The following is a 17,646-nucleotide window of genomic DNA, read 5'->3' as shown; positions in this document are numbered from 1 at the left end:
GGGTAACGCACCGCCACGTATTTGGGGACCGAAAAGGCCTGTTGCCCCCATTCCTTATAAATAAACTTATCAAAATAAGTCAGATACGGGAACACCTTAGGTGAACGGTCTAGCTTACGGGACCCAAAAAGGGACCTTTTTGGGTCCTGTAAGAACCTTTGCGCCGTTAGCACCTTTGCGCCCACGCACCGCCTCCATCTTGGTGACGAACTAATTGAGGAATGCCGACAAAGCAACCGGGGGCACTGCACATTCTGCAGGCGAACCGGTTGCAATTGCCTGGATTGTGGTGGAAGAAACAGTTTCTGAAGCCATGCTGACCCTACCCTGTCTGCCACCTGATGGGGACTTAGGACAGTGATGGTCCCACCCTCCTAACTGCTGCTAGCTGAGGGGCTCTTTCCCGCAGGAATCACCACCCTGACTGGATCTGTGCTGTCCAGCAAGTAGTGCCTGTGTTACTTGTCAGCTCCCAGGTGTAGAGGAAATCACACTCATCCAGAGGAAGCGGAAGCACCTGGTCACCCGACCCGCCCCATGATCCCTGCGTTCCAGGCGCTTGAACCACGGCGCCACGCCCCCTCAGAGCGCCTGCGCGTCACCGTAAACGACGCTGTCGCCGCCCGGGACCCGGCGCCGAAAACGGAGCCACGCCGCTGACCTGCAGCGACCTCCGCCAGCGACAGAGCCCTCCCTGTGCTAAATCAGCGGACACCGGGCACCCGACGCCGGCACTCCGAGGGTCCTTACTCCCGTGAGACGGCGGGACCAGGAGCTCCAGGAGTCCTCCCCCACTGGAGATGCTGCTGGGGGTCAAAAGAAGAAACAACCTGTAACGAAAGGTAAGCCTTACTCCCCTGCAGAGAGTGTAGCTCTCACCTGGTTCAGGCACATGCTTCCTCCAAGGAGGAAACACAATAACTGAAGCCATGGAGGAAGAGGAGGTGTTTTTAAAGTGGGCATGTGTTTCCTAATGACAAGGTGGAGCTACACTCTCTCCGGGGTTGTCCTGAAAGGCGATTTGAGAAAATGGCGGTGAACAGCGTTGCAGGGATCACAGACACAGCCTCTCAGACATCCCCAGGGAGGGAAGAACACACATCAGGACACAGCCAGCCAGCGCAGCGCGCCCAGGTGAGAGCCCCTGAACATGACACACACACACACACACACACAGCTCACCAGCCACATGCAGCATCCGCCATGGGGGGGGGGGGGGATAGGGACAGAGAGAAGAGGGAGGTGAGGGACCCACGAGGCAAGGAGAGCTGTACTTACCAGTCCTGCAGAGCTGGGAGACATTTCATCACAGACCCACTCTCCGATCAGTATGGAGTGGCTGCTGGCCACGGCACACTGACGCAGAGATCAGTAGCCAGGTCATGTGTGTGCCCCGGAGGATTAAAACTCACTGACCACCTCTGGAGCTGAGCGAGCGCGTAGCTCTGGTCTGCACGCGCTCGCTGGCCAGGCTGGGGAGACTATAAGGGTATCCAGCCGGCTGTTGATAGTAGATCACAGGATCTATAGTCTTGTACAAAAAGCAAAGCTTCTGCAGAAAAAAAAAAAATCCGGACTGATGGGCCTACAGGGCTCCTAGGTCCTTCTTCACTAGGCAAAAGGAAACTGAGGGCTTCATGGCAGGCTGGGGGGGGTTTACCTAAGGGAATGCCCCTTGGGCGGAACTAAAAGTTGTGTGTTTTTCATAACATGTTATGCCTAGTCTTCTCCTAAAGGTGGCATAACAACCCAATGGCTAAGAGAGGAGCTGTGTCAGTCAATGAATATAAGAGAAAAATAGATATATGTATATAAACAACCAATATTGGCATCAATCCAAAAATCCCTGGCAACATCCATAATCTAAAATATAATTCTAAAAATCATTAATGAAAATAGAAATAAAAATACATTTAAATACAAAAATAAACCAATGAACTAAAAAATAACTAGCCATTATTATTGGAGGGGGACTTGGATTCCTTAATCAATTTTAATGCGGGTCTCAACTCTAATAGGGGTATTGCTCTTACTTTTGAGGCTAGTATTACTGACATACATTGTTTGGACCTTCAAATAAGGGTAGTTGATGACCAAATTATTATATCGACTTTAAAAAAAATAAAAAAATAAAAAGACAGACCGTAATGGCTATATTGATTTTAAGAGTTGCCATCATAAGGCCTGGTTAGAGTTGGTACCCAGGAGTCAATTTTTGTTGAGACGCAACTGCGCAAATCTTGATTTTGTGCTTGAGGGCTCAGTCCTCATAGCTATTCCTGAAAAAAGGATATGCTGCAGGTGATTTGGATATAGCCTTGGATTTTGCAATGGGAAGGAACAGAGACAATCTGTTAGTCACTAAACCTAAAATAACGGAGGATTCCTTTAAATTTTCCTTTGTTACGATTTATTCAAACCAGCATTATGACATCAAACGAATCATACAGAAACATTGGAAGGTTTTGAGAGGGGATAGGGTTTTAGGCCCTAATTTCCCTGAAAGGCCTCCTATCGTGTATAAGGGGGCTCCTTCATTGGGGTTGCAGATTGCCCTCAATGTGGTTGACCCACCAAAACAGGTATCCTTTTTCCAAAATATGGGAGGCGTTTTCCCTTGTAGGAAATGCCCAATTTGCAACTTTAACAGCAATAAAGACAGAAAATGAATTCTTTCCAATGGACGTCTACAAGAGTCTTTTCCACGAAAACCCTTTATCACGTGCACTACACAAAATGCAGTATACTTTATTAGGTGCCCTTGTGGGTTACAATATATAGGGCGTAGGATTCGCTAGCTGCATGTGAGGCTTAGCAAACATGTAGCAAATATTAAGAAAGCTTTTCCTAAGCATAGTTTGTCTAAGCATTATTCTCCAAAACATAATTGTAACCCAGCAGGTACTACTTTTTTGGGTATCGATAAATGCTCAGGGCACTAAAAGGGAAGCAATACAGTGAGAGGGATCTCCCAATTGGAGACCAGGTGGATTTATCAGGCTCAGACCCATTATCCACATGGAATGAATATCGAATGAGATCCGAATTCTTAATAATGGCTACCGTATATACTCGAGTATAAGCCGAGATTTTCAGCCTCTTTTTTGAGGCTGAAAGTGCCCCCCTCGGCTTATACTCGAGTCATCGCTGTCTGCCTGCTCGATCAGCGTGTCGAGCAGACAGACAGCGGACATTCTACCCTTCAAACGCCGCGCCTCCGCCTTCGCCTGTGATAGGCGGAACACTGAATTTCCCAGCAGCCTGTGTTCCGCCTATCACGGACATCGTCTCATCCTCGTACTACGGACGAGGATGAGACGATGTCCGTGATAGGCGGAACACAGGCTGCTGGGAAATTCAGTGTTCCGCCTATCACAGGCGAAGGCGGAGGCGCGGCTTTTGAATTTTAGAATGGCCGCCGAGGCGCCGACGAAGAGCGGCGATCCTGGCAAGGCACGGGACGGAGGCAAGGCAAGGCACGGCACGGGACGGGACGGAGGCAAGGCACGACACGGGACGGAGGCAAGGAGGCAAGGCACGGCACGGAGGCAAGGCACGGGACGGAGGCTCGGGACACAGGCTCGGGACACAGGTAGGCTGGACACACACACACACACACACACACACACACACACACACACACACACACACAGGGATGGATGGATGGACACACACACAGGGATGGATGGATGGATGGATGGAGACACACACACACAGGGATGGATGGACACACACACACACAGGGATGGATGGATGGACACACACACACACAGGGATGGATGGATGGATGGATGGACACACACACACAGGGATGGATGGACGGACACACAGGGATGGACGGACACACAGGGATGGACGGACACACAGGGATGGACGGACACACACACAGGGATGGACAGGCATGTCTCACCCTCGGCTTATACACGAGTCAATAAGTTTGCCAGTTTTTTTGGGGGTAAATTGGGGGCCTCGGCTTATATTCGGGTCGGCCTATACTCGAGTATATACGGTAGTTATTTTTTAGTTCATTGGTTTATTTATTTACATATTTTTATTTCTATTTTCATTAATGTTTTTGAAATTATATTTTATATTATAGATATTGCTAGGGATTTTATGATTCATATCAATATTGGTTGTTATATACATATATGCATATTTATTTATTAAAATTGAACTTGTTCTTCTGACCACTGGAGGTTGCCGCTCTTTGCGTCCGTTTTATGTCCATACAAGCACTTTAATGGTGTCACTAAACGTCTCACACACATTGTCTCCCTTATTGATTTTTGATAGACCAATATACCAAAAAACGTAACTGGAGTTATTTAGTCATCTGTGGGACCAATTTATGTTTTAGTTCCATAGCGCAGCTCTGAGACCGCTTCAGGTTTTGTATTTGTTTACTTTCGATATTTGGAACACAATCAATCAATTGCCGTCCGTCTGGTTCTTGCTTTCCTATGAATACACATCGTCACGCGTCATAACCACACCCATGAAGACGCATGTTGATGACAAAACATTGGGCGATGTCAGTGATGAGTGACGAAGGACGCGGACGGACGGGGAGACGGCAGCCATCTTTATGGTCAGAAGCGCTGTTTGCGTTACAATGCTTGCTTATTACTGATCGAATTCGAGTTTATTTTATTACCCTTTTTTTAATAAATATTTTGCATAAGATGTTTTTTACATTCAAATGACCATTGAGCCATCGTGTGCATATTGGCATATATCTGGTACATTTGGCTTGAGAGAAAAAGCTCCTATGATTTCTTTGCATATGGTTTAATGGGAGACCTATTTGTTTGGGATACCATGCAAAGTCGATTGCCTTTTTGGATTGGGATTAACCATCATCTCCATCGTCCTGAGTACTTTATGTGTATAGCCCATACACTGATGGTAAGGGTCGGTATGTTTGGGTGAAGGCGATTGGTTTCTTACCTCATTCATTTTTCATGGTGGATTCTGCCTACTAGAAGTTTTTTTTTTTCTCCTTGGGGTCGGTATGTTTGGGTGAAGGCGATTGGTTTCTTACCTCATTCATTTTTCATGGTGGATTCTGCCTACTAGAAGTTTTTTTTTTTCTCCTTGGCGGTTGTTATCCCGATTGGCTTTACCTCTCTTCCTACATGAACTTTTATTATGAACTTTAGATTTGTGATTTACTGTTAATGAGCGCTACTGCTTTTTCACTATCTTTTATTGTATCCAACAATTAGTGTTAGCTGCTCTTCGCATGATTTTTGTATCTAGCGCAAGAAATCCAATATTTTTATTATTCTGAAATTCTTCGGCATTCTTTAGACGCAGCTTTCCGCAGACTAAACCAATGTCCATCTATATTTATGAGAAACCTTCTCAAAGATGCTCTTTTTATACTCAATCACCTTACTGACCTGCTGCCTATTACCCTAAATGTTCTTCCAGCTCTTCCCTGTTGGTACCACTTTGCCAGCTTTTTGTTGCCCTGTTCCAACTTTGAGACATGTTGCTGCTGTCAAATTTCAAAATGACCTTATTTTCTTAAAATAGTAAATTTTTTCTCAGTTTAAACAGTTGATACATTTTCTACTTAATAGGGTGAATAAAATACAGATTAATGAGATTTGCAAATTCATTGCACACATGGGAAAAAGTCTGGCTGCATCCAGGATGGAAGGTACAAAAAAAAAAAAACACTCCAAAAAATTAGAACATTTGTCTGTAATAGACCCATGTACAAGTTCTTTGGCAGTTTCAACACAGTTTATAGGTTGTATATTGGGTTACTTTCTTTGTTTAGGCTTACACTACAGCCAGCATCTACTACTTCATGGATGGAGATGCTGGCCCATTAAGCAATCAGGTCAATCCTGACATTTTGTACGAGCCTTTATAGTCACATGTTCACGACTGTGTACACACGCTGTCTTGTGCAGCTGAGAAAAGACTAACAGGTCTGCTTAATGGTAAATTAGCAATGAAGGAATTAAGGAAGAGGACATTTCTTAATTCTGATAATAGTAGCCAGTCCGTAGTACACATTTCTCAGGCTTCAATACTTGCGTCAACTGTGCAATCTCACTTTCTTCTAGACTAAAAAAAAATCGACCTGACATACTATTGTTCAGAATTCATGGATATAAGCACTCTGACTTTAAATTGGATCGGAGTACTCACCAACTCTGTCTGGAAGAACCTCAAGAGCAGATACCCTTTCATCCTTGTGAAGTTCAAGTCCATAAACACAGTCAAACCCATCATACTTTATAAGATAAAGGGAAGGGTTGACTGGTACTTGATCTAGAACAGTTCCTTTCCACTGAGTTATAGGACCACTACCCTCTTTCCAGCCGTGCTGTATTCTGCAACCAACGATATTTCGCCTTGGCTGGGAAATTGGTTTGCTTGGTCCCATGTTATTGCGATGTTTCCTGAAAGCAGAAGAACAATTTACCTAAAATTATACAGTAGGCATTCACAAGCACATCGGCACTTCGCTTTACTTGCATTATCTACCAGTGAAGAACCCCAGCGAGGTTAACAAGGTACAGTGCCTAATAAAAGTGTTCACACACCCTTGATGCCAGAGCATTGCATTTCTATTGAGCAGTGTAAAAAAGTTAAAAGACCAAGTTCACCTTCTGTAAATAAAATGAATGCATATGATTTTGCAGGAAAAAAAAAAAAAAAAAAAAAAGAGTGTATTTTTTTTAAACTGTGGCCGGTAAAGCCATCTACTGGTCATGAGTGCAAAATTAGGCTCCTGCAGACACTCTGTGCTCACAAGCGGACAGTTACTGAAATGCAGGAAGAACCAACAAACCAAGATGATCACTAGCATGCTCACAGTTCATTGAGAACTTCAAGCTGTCCGCTGCAGTGGCAGACGGGACTTGCAGTTCATTCAGAGAACTCTGAATGAAGGTGACTGTCTGGGGCAGAGGTTCTTATAATGGGACAATGGGTGCAGGGAGAGAAACCATATCCTGTCACAGGAGTGGTTGGCTGCTTCAACACTTGTACAGTAACGCCCAGGGGGCAGTCCTACTGGCTATAAGCCCTCACACTGCATCCAGCAGCTCAGTTCATCAAAAGCAGTATAAACAGAAGGGGTGGGTGCTGTGTCCGTCAATGAACTTGAGAAAAGGATTTTACGGACAGTACAAAAATCCTATTTTCTTTCATTCATTGACGAACACAGCATCTTCATCTTGACCTTAAGGCCGTTCCCTAAGCAGTGTCAAAGAAATGAGGGGGTGGGAACTGCAAGAAAATAACTCCACCCATAACAACCAGAGCTCATCAGAGGAGTTGCAACCTTAAACAGCCGCCTGCAAAACCTTGCAGCCGAAGCAAGCATCCGAAGATGCGCTCACATCAACCTTGTAAAATATAGTGAACGTGTGAACGGACGCCACCTTACACACCTGGGAAACAGACGCTTGATGTTGGAAAGCCCAGGAGGCACCAATTGCCGGCACCAATTGCCCTGGTAGAATGTGCCGTGACAGGAAAGGGAGGCGCCCGCCCCCTTATGGCATAAGCCTGAACTTCAATTTGTCTGATCCACCAAGAAATGGTGGCTGAAGAGACCTCCAGGCCCTTCTTCAGACCAACCACCGATACAAACAGTGAGTCCGACCTCCGAAAAGGAGCTGTAGCAGACAAATACTCCCGCAAAGCCCGGATCACGTCTAAGGAATGCAAAGCCACCTCTTTGGGGGTGTGATGGCCGAGGACATAAGGACAGAAGCACAATATCCTCATTTAGATCAAAGGCTGCAGACGGAGCACCACTTTATCCTTGTGGAGGATCAAGTAGGGAGACTTGCAAGACAAGTCAGCCAACTCAGAAACCCTCCAGGCAGATGTAATAGCCACTAGAAAGACTACTTTCTGAAAGAACGTCAATAAGGGGATCTCCCTAATGTTTTCAAACGGTGGTTTCTGAAGCACCGAGAGCAGCAGATTCAAATCCAACTGAGGTAGCGGTGGTCGAACTGGAGGGGCCACATGTCGAACCCCTTGAACAAACGTAATCACCAATGAATGGGTCGCTGAAAAAATAGGATTTTTTGTACTCACCGTAAAATCCTTTTCTCTGTAATTGACCGACCGACACAGCTCCTCTCTGTAAGCACGGGGGACCACCCCCCTGGGGCGGGATTAAAGTTCTGTGTATTGTGTAACAATTTTGCCTAGTTTCTCCTAATGGCAGGCTATACAACCCATTTAGTTACAGAGAGGAGCTGTGTCGGTTGGTAAATATAAGAGGGAAAAAAAAAAAAAAAAAACAGCCAAAGCTTACATCCGATGGTGCTTAAAGCAAGTTTCTGATCCACTCCTCGCTGCAAAAAACAGCAGGATCCTGGAAACTGAGTATGTACGTGGACACCACATCTCCTCACACATGGAGATGCAAGCCTTCCATGTACGATGATAAATCTTCAAAGATGACTTTCATGCTCTCAGCATAGTGGATATTACCGAATCCGACAGACCTCTGCCCATTAGCACCTGGCTTTCAACAGCCATGCCGTTAAAGCCAGCGACGGTAAAGCAGGATGAAGTATTGGACCTTGCGACAGAAGGTCATCTTGCATTGGCAGTCGCCAAGGAACATCCGCCACCATTCATTCATACTATGTCGGCGTACCATGGACACCATGGCCAATCTGGGACAATCAGAATTACAGGAATCCCCTTGGCCTCCACTCTGCGAAGCAGACGTGGTAGAAGTTTGAGTGGGGGGGGGGGGGGGGGAGCCTTAATCAGCCGATAATGCCCCCATGAAGCCACCAACGCATCTGCTGCGTCCGCCCAGGGATCCTTTGACCTGGCCACATACCTCTGTACCTTCCGATTGAATCGAGAAGCCAGGAGATCCACACGTGCCCCACCTTAAGAAAAGTAGCTGAAATACATACGGATGTAGCGACCATTCCCCTTGGTCCAGCATCTGATGACTTGAACCCGATTGCCAATTTTCTACGCCCAGAATGTACACGGCCGAAAGAGCCGGCACACGCCGCTCTGCCCACTTCAGGATGTGAGCGACCTTCAGTGCTGCAGCCGAGCTCCTTGTTCCTCTTTGATGGTTGACCGCTGTGGCTTTGTCCGACTGGATCCTGACCGGACGCCCCTGCAGCCTCAGCTACCATGTGGAGAGGCACCGCCTGATGGCCCAAAGTTCACATTGAGCGGCAGGCGGCTTCAGCCACCAGAGCAAGGAATCCCTGAGTAGCTGGTTCACCCGAATTTGGCAATCCAGGGACAACTGAGATTTGTCCCATTTGGACAGGATCTCCTTTTGCAAGGCTCGAGTTTGGAATTGAGCACATGGTACCACCTCGAAAGTGGCTACTATGAGACCCAGGACTTGCATGCAAAAACACAGCGACAACCACCTGCGGGACACCAACTTCAACGCAGCTTGAAGAGTCTGCAGCTTGTCCAAAGGAAGAAAGACTCATCTGAAGAGCTTGCATAGTGATTGCCACATCCTCCCTTAATTCTGAGGCGGAAGGTGCTCTCAAAAGGAGGTCGTCCAGGTAACCCACAGTTGTGATCCCTCACTGCCTTAGCAAAGCCAAAATTGGGGCTAGCACCTTGGTGAAGACCCTCGGTGCTGACACTAGGCCAAAGGGGAGAGCCACAAATTGGTAGTGCTTGCCCCTGACCGCAAATTGCAGAAACCTCTGATGCTTGATGCATATGGGGACATGCAAGTATGCATCCTTGAGGTCCCGGGATGCCAGAAAATCCCCCTGATGGATTGCAGTGACCACTGAGCAAACTGATTCTACCCTGAACCTTTGTACCTTCACAAAGCTGTTGAGGGCCTTGAGGTCCAGGACCTGATGCAGACTGCAAACAGATTGGAGTAGTAACCCTGAAACCTTTCCGGCATCGGTACAGGTACTATCACCCTGCGCAAGAGCGGGTCCTGTACTGCCCCGAACAGGGCTTCCCAACGAGCTGGAAGAAGATGAAAGTTAGAGGGGGAAAAAGAAAAAAAAAAATCAGTTTGGCGGACAAGAAAGAAACGCTAACTTGTATCCTGATTAAACCAGTTCACAGTCCCACTGGTCGGACAGTAGGGAGGCTCACCAGGCTACAAACTCCCGAAGGCGACCTCCATGCGGTAACAGATTTGCTCGCATGCTTGTTTGGCTTGCGAAACCAGGGACGCTTTTGTTCCTCAGCAGACACCTTGTCGAACTGGGAACGCTCAACTGCCAACCTGGGCGGACAAAAAAAATAAATAAAAATAATAATAATTGCTTCCGAGTGGAAAAGGAGGACCCTTGCCTACGGCGTGGCTCCTTACCTTTTCTAGACTGTGGGAGCAATGTACTCTTACCCCCAAGTAACATCCTTATTGTCGTCATCCAGCGAAGCTCCAAATAGCCTCTCTCCCTGGAAGGGCAAGTACACCAGCTTTCTTAGATGCCTGGTCCGCAGACCAGCATTTCTGCCAAATCAGGCATTATAGCACTACTGCCGATACTGAGGCTCTAAAGTGCAAGGGGCCGCATCAGACAGACATACTTAAGGCCCTGAGCCAACTGGTCTGCCAGTTCCACACAGACCGGGGAAACCGCTTGCTTCTCCAACTCACAGTGCAACAATTTTGCCCATTCAGCGTCTGACACCAGGGCCATGACTAATACTGGCCGCTATGCTGACCCCACCACCATAAACATGGAACGAGCAACCGCCTCGGCCCTTCTGTCAGCAGGGTCCTTGAAAGCAGGAGTCCCTTCCACCAGAATTGTGGTTAGTCAGGAAACTCTCCTCAAAAGGCCTGCTGCGGTTTTCGCCACTCCTTGTAAATAAACGTCTCAAAATAAGTTGAGTAAGGAAACGCCTTAGCCGTGCGGGCCGGCTTGTGGGTCCCAAAAAGGACAAACACCTCTGCACCTACAAGCGCCTTTTCCTGCGCTGACCCGGACACAGAATCATCCTCACTGTCTGAACGGTCCTGGTCAGCATCTCTCTCTCTCTCTCTCTAAAGGCCTCCAGGATCTCCAACAGAGCGTCCATAGGCACCGCAGGTGCAGAGAAACCAGTTGCAATAACAGGGATGTCTGGGGAAGAAGCCCCTGCTTCCGACGCCATGCTGACCCACACTCGCCTGTCACCACTTAGGGACCTAAGGCAAGTCACACAAATGTCCACCCTCCTAGCTGCCACAGACTGTACCCCCCCCCCCCACCCCCGCAGGACTCACCACTACCTGAAGCTAACAGAAAATGGGCACCAGCCACCTCAGCAAAAACGTCTGAAGGCGCAGAGAAAATGGCTGCCGAACTTCCAGAAAACGGCTGAAAGGCAGAAAACCGGCACCCCACCGTTGCCCAGAAACAGGGAAGAGGACGAGCGGAGCTCCAACACCCAGCGCAGCCGCCTGCCAGGACCTAGAGCTCCCCCGGGAGGACACCTGGCCAGGTACGTACACCACACCCCCATGTGCACAGTCAAACAGCGGCCCATAGCATGGGGGAGGAGGGAAAGGACAGGGAGAGAAGGGAGTGTGAGAGACCCCATAGTCGACCTCCCAGGGAATGCCCAGCTGCTCCATCCTGCTGGGATAGGTGGAAACATACTCCTCCGACAGGGACTGCTGGACGCATTCCACAGACAGGCCCATCACCCGAGCAGTATGGGGAGCCTGTCGGCCAAGGCACACTGACACAGACAGCAGTAGCCCGGTCAAGAGTGCCCCAGAGAATATAGTTCACCGGCCGCCCCTGGATCAGTTGGGGCATGTCATGGCTGACCCAGCACGTAGCTAGGGCCTGCTCATGCTCGATGGCCAGGCTGGGGAGACTACCAGGATCTACATTATCCAGCCTGTCAACCAGCCCAGCTGTTGATTGTAGATCACAGGAATCAAAAATGCAGAAAAAAAAAAAATATATTCCCAGGACCAATGATCCCACCAGGAGCCAGGTCCTTCTACACTAGGCAGAAAAAGCAGAGCTGCTGGATGCAGTGTGAGGGGTTATAGCCAGTAGGACTACCCCCTGGGCAGTACTGTGCAAGTTATGCTGTTTAACACTTTCTGCCTAGTCCTCTCCTAAAGGGGAGATATAACCCTAAGGTCAAGATCATGATGCCGTGTCCGTCAATGAACGAAAGAAAAAGATGAATTTCTCCTTCAAGTCCTTAGCCATTCCATATTGCAAATGAAAAATGAACAGTCTATGCAAATTGACCTGCATAGTTACATAGTAGGTGAGGTTGAAAAAAATACACAAGTCTAACCTATGTGTGAGAGTATGTGTCAGTATTACAATGTAAATCCCTGTATGTTGTGGTCGTTCAGGTTCTTCTCCAATAGTTTATTTAATAAACAATTGATGCCCCCCGCTGAGACCACCGCCTGTGGAAGGGAATTCACATGCTTGCCGCTCTTTCCGTGGTTTACCAATGTGCTACTTTAACTTGCAATTGCTTGTCATGCAATACAATACTGTACGCAAATTTGTTTTTTTCAAACAAATAACGTCTTTTGGCATGTGGCTTTTTCTTCACCAATTATAAATATAAAAAAAAAAAGTCAGATCTGTGTTGCGTTTACCAACAAATATGTGTGGCGATTGGCCACAGAAATCAAAATCATTGGCTGCAAGCCTGCTGACCAACTTGTGCCATGTCCAACCACAGCATGTGTGGAGGGGGACACGCACACCCGCCTGTGAAACATAAGTATGGCATGGTGTATGGGTAGGTCACGGTGCCCAGGGAGCTGCTGGCCAATGGTAAAATTACTATTGCCTGGTCGGCAAGTGGTTAATTACAAAGAAAAACACAAAACACCTTTTTCAAGTTAATATTTTGCAGAGGCACCTTTGAAAGCATTTGAAACCTTAATTCTGTGTGCATAGGTATATCAACAACTTTACACATCTATACACTGCAATTTTCCCCATTTCTCCTAGCAATAATGCTCAAAGCTTGGTCAGGTTGCATTGAGGATCACAAACAACTTTATAAATCAGCTGCAAACTATTGGATTGAGGTCTGGGCTCGGACTGGGCCATTGCTGGACATCAACATTGTTTTAAGCCGATGTCTACGGCGCAGGCGCACTTTAGAAAGGGCAGATCGTGACGTTTCTAAAAGGGGTCATGCCGTGACTGGCAGCTCCCACGTGCATGCATGGGAGCGATGTCACACGACTCAGGCCAGTCACAGAGCCAGAATTCATGTCCCCGAAAAGGAAGAGGGGTGAAGATGGATGCTTGCTGCTAGTGGGGACAATGGTGACATTGCAGGCTTCGGTTTCAGGTATAGCATAATGGGCATAGTAGCCAATTATGCTTTACCATTGCAGGGAAATAAGACCCATCAGGTTTTACTTCCTCTTTAAGCCCTTGAAGACCAAGCTTTTTCTGGCACTTAGTTTAAATAATTTTTTGCTATAAAATTACCTTAAACCCCCAAATCAGTTTTTATTCCCTAGGGTCTCTGCTAAAAAAAAAAAAAAAAAAATTATATATATATATATATAAGCAGAGACCCTAGGGAGTAAAAACTGATTGCAATTTTTTATTTTATTTTTTTAAAATCACACAGTATTCATGCTTCAAAACTGCGCACGCTCGTGGAATGGTGACAAACTACAGTACTTAATCTCCACAACCAATGCTTAATTATTTTTTCCCCCACAAGTTATCCGTTTAGAGTTAGAGACCTTGTGCTAGAATTATTGCTTTTATGTTTGAGGCGAGACCTCAAGTGTGGTGCAAACACTTTACATATGCGGGTGATTTGCGTATACATGTGCTTCTGCGCGTGTGCACAGAAATGTCAAGGAATGTAAACATCCCTGGTAATTGAAAGGACAACAGATCCACTCTATTGAAAGATCTGGGGCCAAAGGAGACTCCATATCTCAATTTTTCCCCTTGTTCTGTCCACCTCTGACCAGCTGGCTGCACTGGACCATTTCTCAGGCACACCGATGAAACGGGCAAGCTAGAGAAACATGCGCAGAAGGGGGGGGGGGGGGGGTAGGGGAGCTGGGGATGTCCCCTCTAGGGATCGTTATCGGTCACAAAATCGGTTGTTCTCCTCCGCAAGCATCTTTTTGGGGCCCAGAAGCCTGCAGACCCAGTGCGCAGGGGTGTGCGGGACATGACTGACATTATGCCTCCACGCACTGGGCCCAACGGACTGAATCTGCGAGGCCTCCTTCTCCATGACACTCAGACGGACACGCCAGCCGGCAGGTCAACCACCCACCCACAAGTGCCAGGCCACTGAGGCCAGCCAGCAGGCAGCCACCCACAGCAGGGTGTCAGCCATTTTTAACATTGCGCTTTCAAATTCCAATGCAGAGAGAAAAAAGTAAAAAGTGTGGTCTGGGACTATTTCTTGTCTCTTGTCTTCTCATTCACAACAGTGGATGGACAAAAAGGCAATTGGTGCCGAATACAAAGGTGATGCAAGGATCCCACACTGGGGAGTACATTAGAGAAATATTTCTAGGCATGCTTCAAGACTGGGGAAAAACAAAGACTGAGTGATGCTTGTGCTTAGTGACAGTGGCACAAACATGGTGAAAGGAATGAGGCTTGCTGAAGTGTCAGACCTCACTGGCACACACACCCTGCAACTTGTGGTAAATGGTCTGTCAAGCCAGAGTGCTTTGATAAATATAATTGGCATTCTAAAGAGGTGTGCAGGCCATTTCCATCATTCAGTCCTTGCCAAGCAGTGACCATGGTATAGTCAGGCAGACCTTGGCCTAACCAAAAACAGCCTAATTCACGCTGTTCCAACTTGTTGGAATTCAACACTTCACATACTGCAAAGAATGCTGGAACAGAAGTGCGCTCTGAGCATCCATTTAGGTGAACATTGAGGATATGTCCATGTCCGGTATACCCCCTCTCTGGGGGTATCGCTAGGAAGATATCAGGGTGAAGAAACCATTCTCCCGAAAAGAATTGTTGGCGACTCAAGTAGTCCGCCTACCAAATTTTCTATTCCTGAAATGAAAATTGCCAATGGGCAGAACACAACATTCCTTGCCTAAGCTAGAACATTATTCACCTCTTTTTGGGCTGCACGACTTCTCATGCCCCCCTATTGATTGATGTAAGCCACAGCCGTGGCCTTGTCAGACTGAAACCTGACAGGACAGTCCCGTAGTCTGACTGGCCCAGACGTACCGCCGAATCTAACCTGGACCATCTCCCCTGGACAGAATCTTTCCAGGGCTGCTCCCCAGCCTAGAAGGCTGGCATCTTAACACTTTCCAGGATACAGGTAGAAAAGATTTTCCCTTTTGCCGGATAACAACCACCAATTTAGGCTCTGACTTACGTCAGGAGCCAAGTGTATTGCAAAAAACCAAGGCCTGAATTTTTTTTTATTCTAGACCGACAGGATGGTGTTTTGAAGCAGTTTGAGTGAAAACTGCGTGCAAGGGACAGCCTCGAAGGCCACCATTTCCCCTAAATCTCATGCACAGCCGAATGGAAGAATTTCTTTGTTTTGATAAATCGAATTAGTCCTACAATTGAACCGATTCTTGTCTGGGGTAAGAATACCTTCTTCTGTACGGTATCTATAACCAGCCCCAAGTACTGTAATCTCCTTGATAGTTTTAAAGGAGGGTTTTCGTAAGCCAAGTATCCAACCCAGAGATTCCAGGTAGTTACAGCTGTGATCTTGGGCTGAAACAACTAATCGATTAATTTCATAATCTATTAGTTGTCGATTAATCTATTACTATTTTCATAATCGAGTAATCGACCAGTGGGGTTAAAAAAAACAAAATGAGCCATTTATAGTACAAAAATAGCAAATAATCGCTACTGTAAATACAGCTTTCACAGTTCTACAGTTAAAAAATGAACCCCTTACAGTAGTGATTATCTGCTTTTTGTTGTACTATAAAGGGCTACTTTTATTTTAACCCCATTATGTTACTAAACGTCTTCGATCTGGTTCACATGTGTGTTTTTTGGTGCTTTTTGTAGAAACGCACTACAGTTCATTTACATGGTTTCCTATGGGACACGTTCATATCTATGCTTTTTTTAGCTGCTTTGTATTTGGAAACGGTCAGGGACTTTTTTCTTTTTTTGGTTCAATGTACTTCAATGGAGAAGCGGCAGAAAAGCATGTAATGGGTTTTGCAGCAATTTGTATTTTTTAATCCGCCCAACAAATTGGCCAACAAAAATGCAAAAACTCAAATCACAGCAAAAATCACAACACACAGCAAAAAGCAAACTGCATACCGATCGTTACGCTGGCCGCACAGATCAATTTTTAGACGAAAAATCTTTGTACATTCACTGAATGAAAGAATGTTGTTTAGAAATTTTCACTTGTTTTTAAAATGAATGTAATTTCTGAACGAAAACCATATACACGGTCAAAATTCCTTTCACCAAGCAGTTTTCTATTTCCAAATTTTCCCATCATTATGGTTGAAAATTAACATCGATTTGACCCCCACTAACGATTCGAAAAATACATTTTTTTTGAGGGAAGATCTCCTCTAATAGTATATACCAGGGGTTGACAAATTTGCTTGGAATCTAGGAGCCAGCTAAAAAAGTTAGGAGCCAGGTCCGTGACGGCGATCTGGACCTGTCCCTGGCCTGACATGGAGACGAGTGAGGGGAAAATAGCCCCCAGCCCCCCACCTGTCTCCAAGTCATTGCCCATAGCTCTTAGAGGGACATTTTGTTTTATTTTTTTCAAATGACAAATTTTTTTTAAATTGCGTTTTAGTGTAAATATGAGATGTGAGGTCTCTGACCCCAGATCTCATTTATAAGAGGACCTGTCATGCTTTTTTCTATTACAAGGGATTTTTACATTCCTTGTAATAGGAATAAAAGCGACACTTTTTTTTTTAAAAGAACAGTGAAAAAAATAAAAATAAAAGTTAAAATAAGAAAAAAAAAAATAATTTTAAACGCGCCCTGTCCTGCCAAGCTTGCGTGCAGAAGCGAACGCATATATGAAAGCGATGTTCAAACCACACATGTGAGGTATCACTGCGAGTAAGAGCAATAATTCTAGCCCTAGACCTGCTCTGTAACTCAAAACGTGCAACCTGTAGAATTTTTTAAACGTCGCCTATGGAGATTTTAAAGGGTAAAAGTTTGTCGCCATTCCATGAGCGGGCGCAATTTTGAAGCATGACATGTTAGGTATCGATTTACTCGGTGTAACATTATCTTTCAAAATATAAAAAAAAAAAAAATGGGCTAACTTTACTGTTGTCTTTTTTTTTTTTATTAAATAAATTATTTTTCCCCCCAAAAAAAAGTGCGCTTGCAAGTCCGCTGTGCAAATACGGTGTGACAGACATTATTGCAACAACCACCATTTTACTCTCTAGGGTGTTAGAATAAAAAAAAAAAAAAAAATGAAAATTTATAATATATATATATAATAATAATAAATTAAATTATATTATATTATATTATATTATATTATATTATATTATATTATATTTATGTATATATATATATATATATATATATATATATATATATATATATATATATATATATAGGGCGCCAGATTCCAGAAGGAATCATAGGATCACAGAAGGCCTCAAAGCCGGAGGCTCAATTACCGGCCGCCGGCGGCGCGGCCCGACGCGATCACGCCAGG

The 17,646-nt window shown here is 45.8% G+C and overlaps 1 protein-coding gene and 1 long non-coding RNA gene across 5 annotated transcripts in view; one reads left to right on the top strand and one right to left on the bottom strand.

Moving 5' to 3' along the window:
- The window catches only part of LOC143961004 (uncharacterized), a 123,788-nt gene that overhangs the window by 8,890 nt on the left and 97,252 nt on the right, over positions 1-17,646 (top strand). The gene's annotated exons all lie outside the window — the stretch shown is intronic.
- Positions 1-17,646, bottom strand: part of SPIN1 (spindlin 1) — a 121,552-nt gene that overhangs the window by 40,839 nt on the left and 63,067 nt on the right. For all 4 annotated transcript variants that reach the window (XM_077470073.1, XM_077470097.1, XM_077470089.1 and 1 more), the window contains one exon: positions 6,169-6,422. In XM_077470073.1, the coding sequence (XP_077326199.1) occupies positions 6,169-6,422 (254 nt within the window). The remainder of the gene's footprint in view (positions 1-6,168; positions 6,423-17,646) is intronic.

The sequence above is a fragment of the Lithobates pipiens genome, unplaced genomic scaffold (genome assembly GCF_037356315.1).
Source record: "Lithobates pipiens isolate NorthernLeopardFrog02 unplaced genomic scaffold, aLitPip1_a1.2 Scaffold_11, whole genome shotgun sequence".
Classification (NCBI taxonomy): domain Eukaryota; kingdom Metazoa; phylum Chordata; class Amphibia; order Anura; family Ranidae; genus Lithobates; species Lithobates pipiens.
Note: the sequence above shows the minus strand (reverse complement) of the source record. Positions and strands in the feature narration are given on the sequence as shown.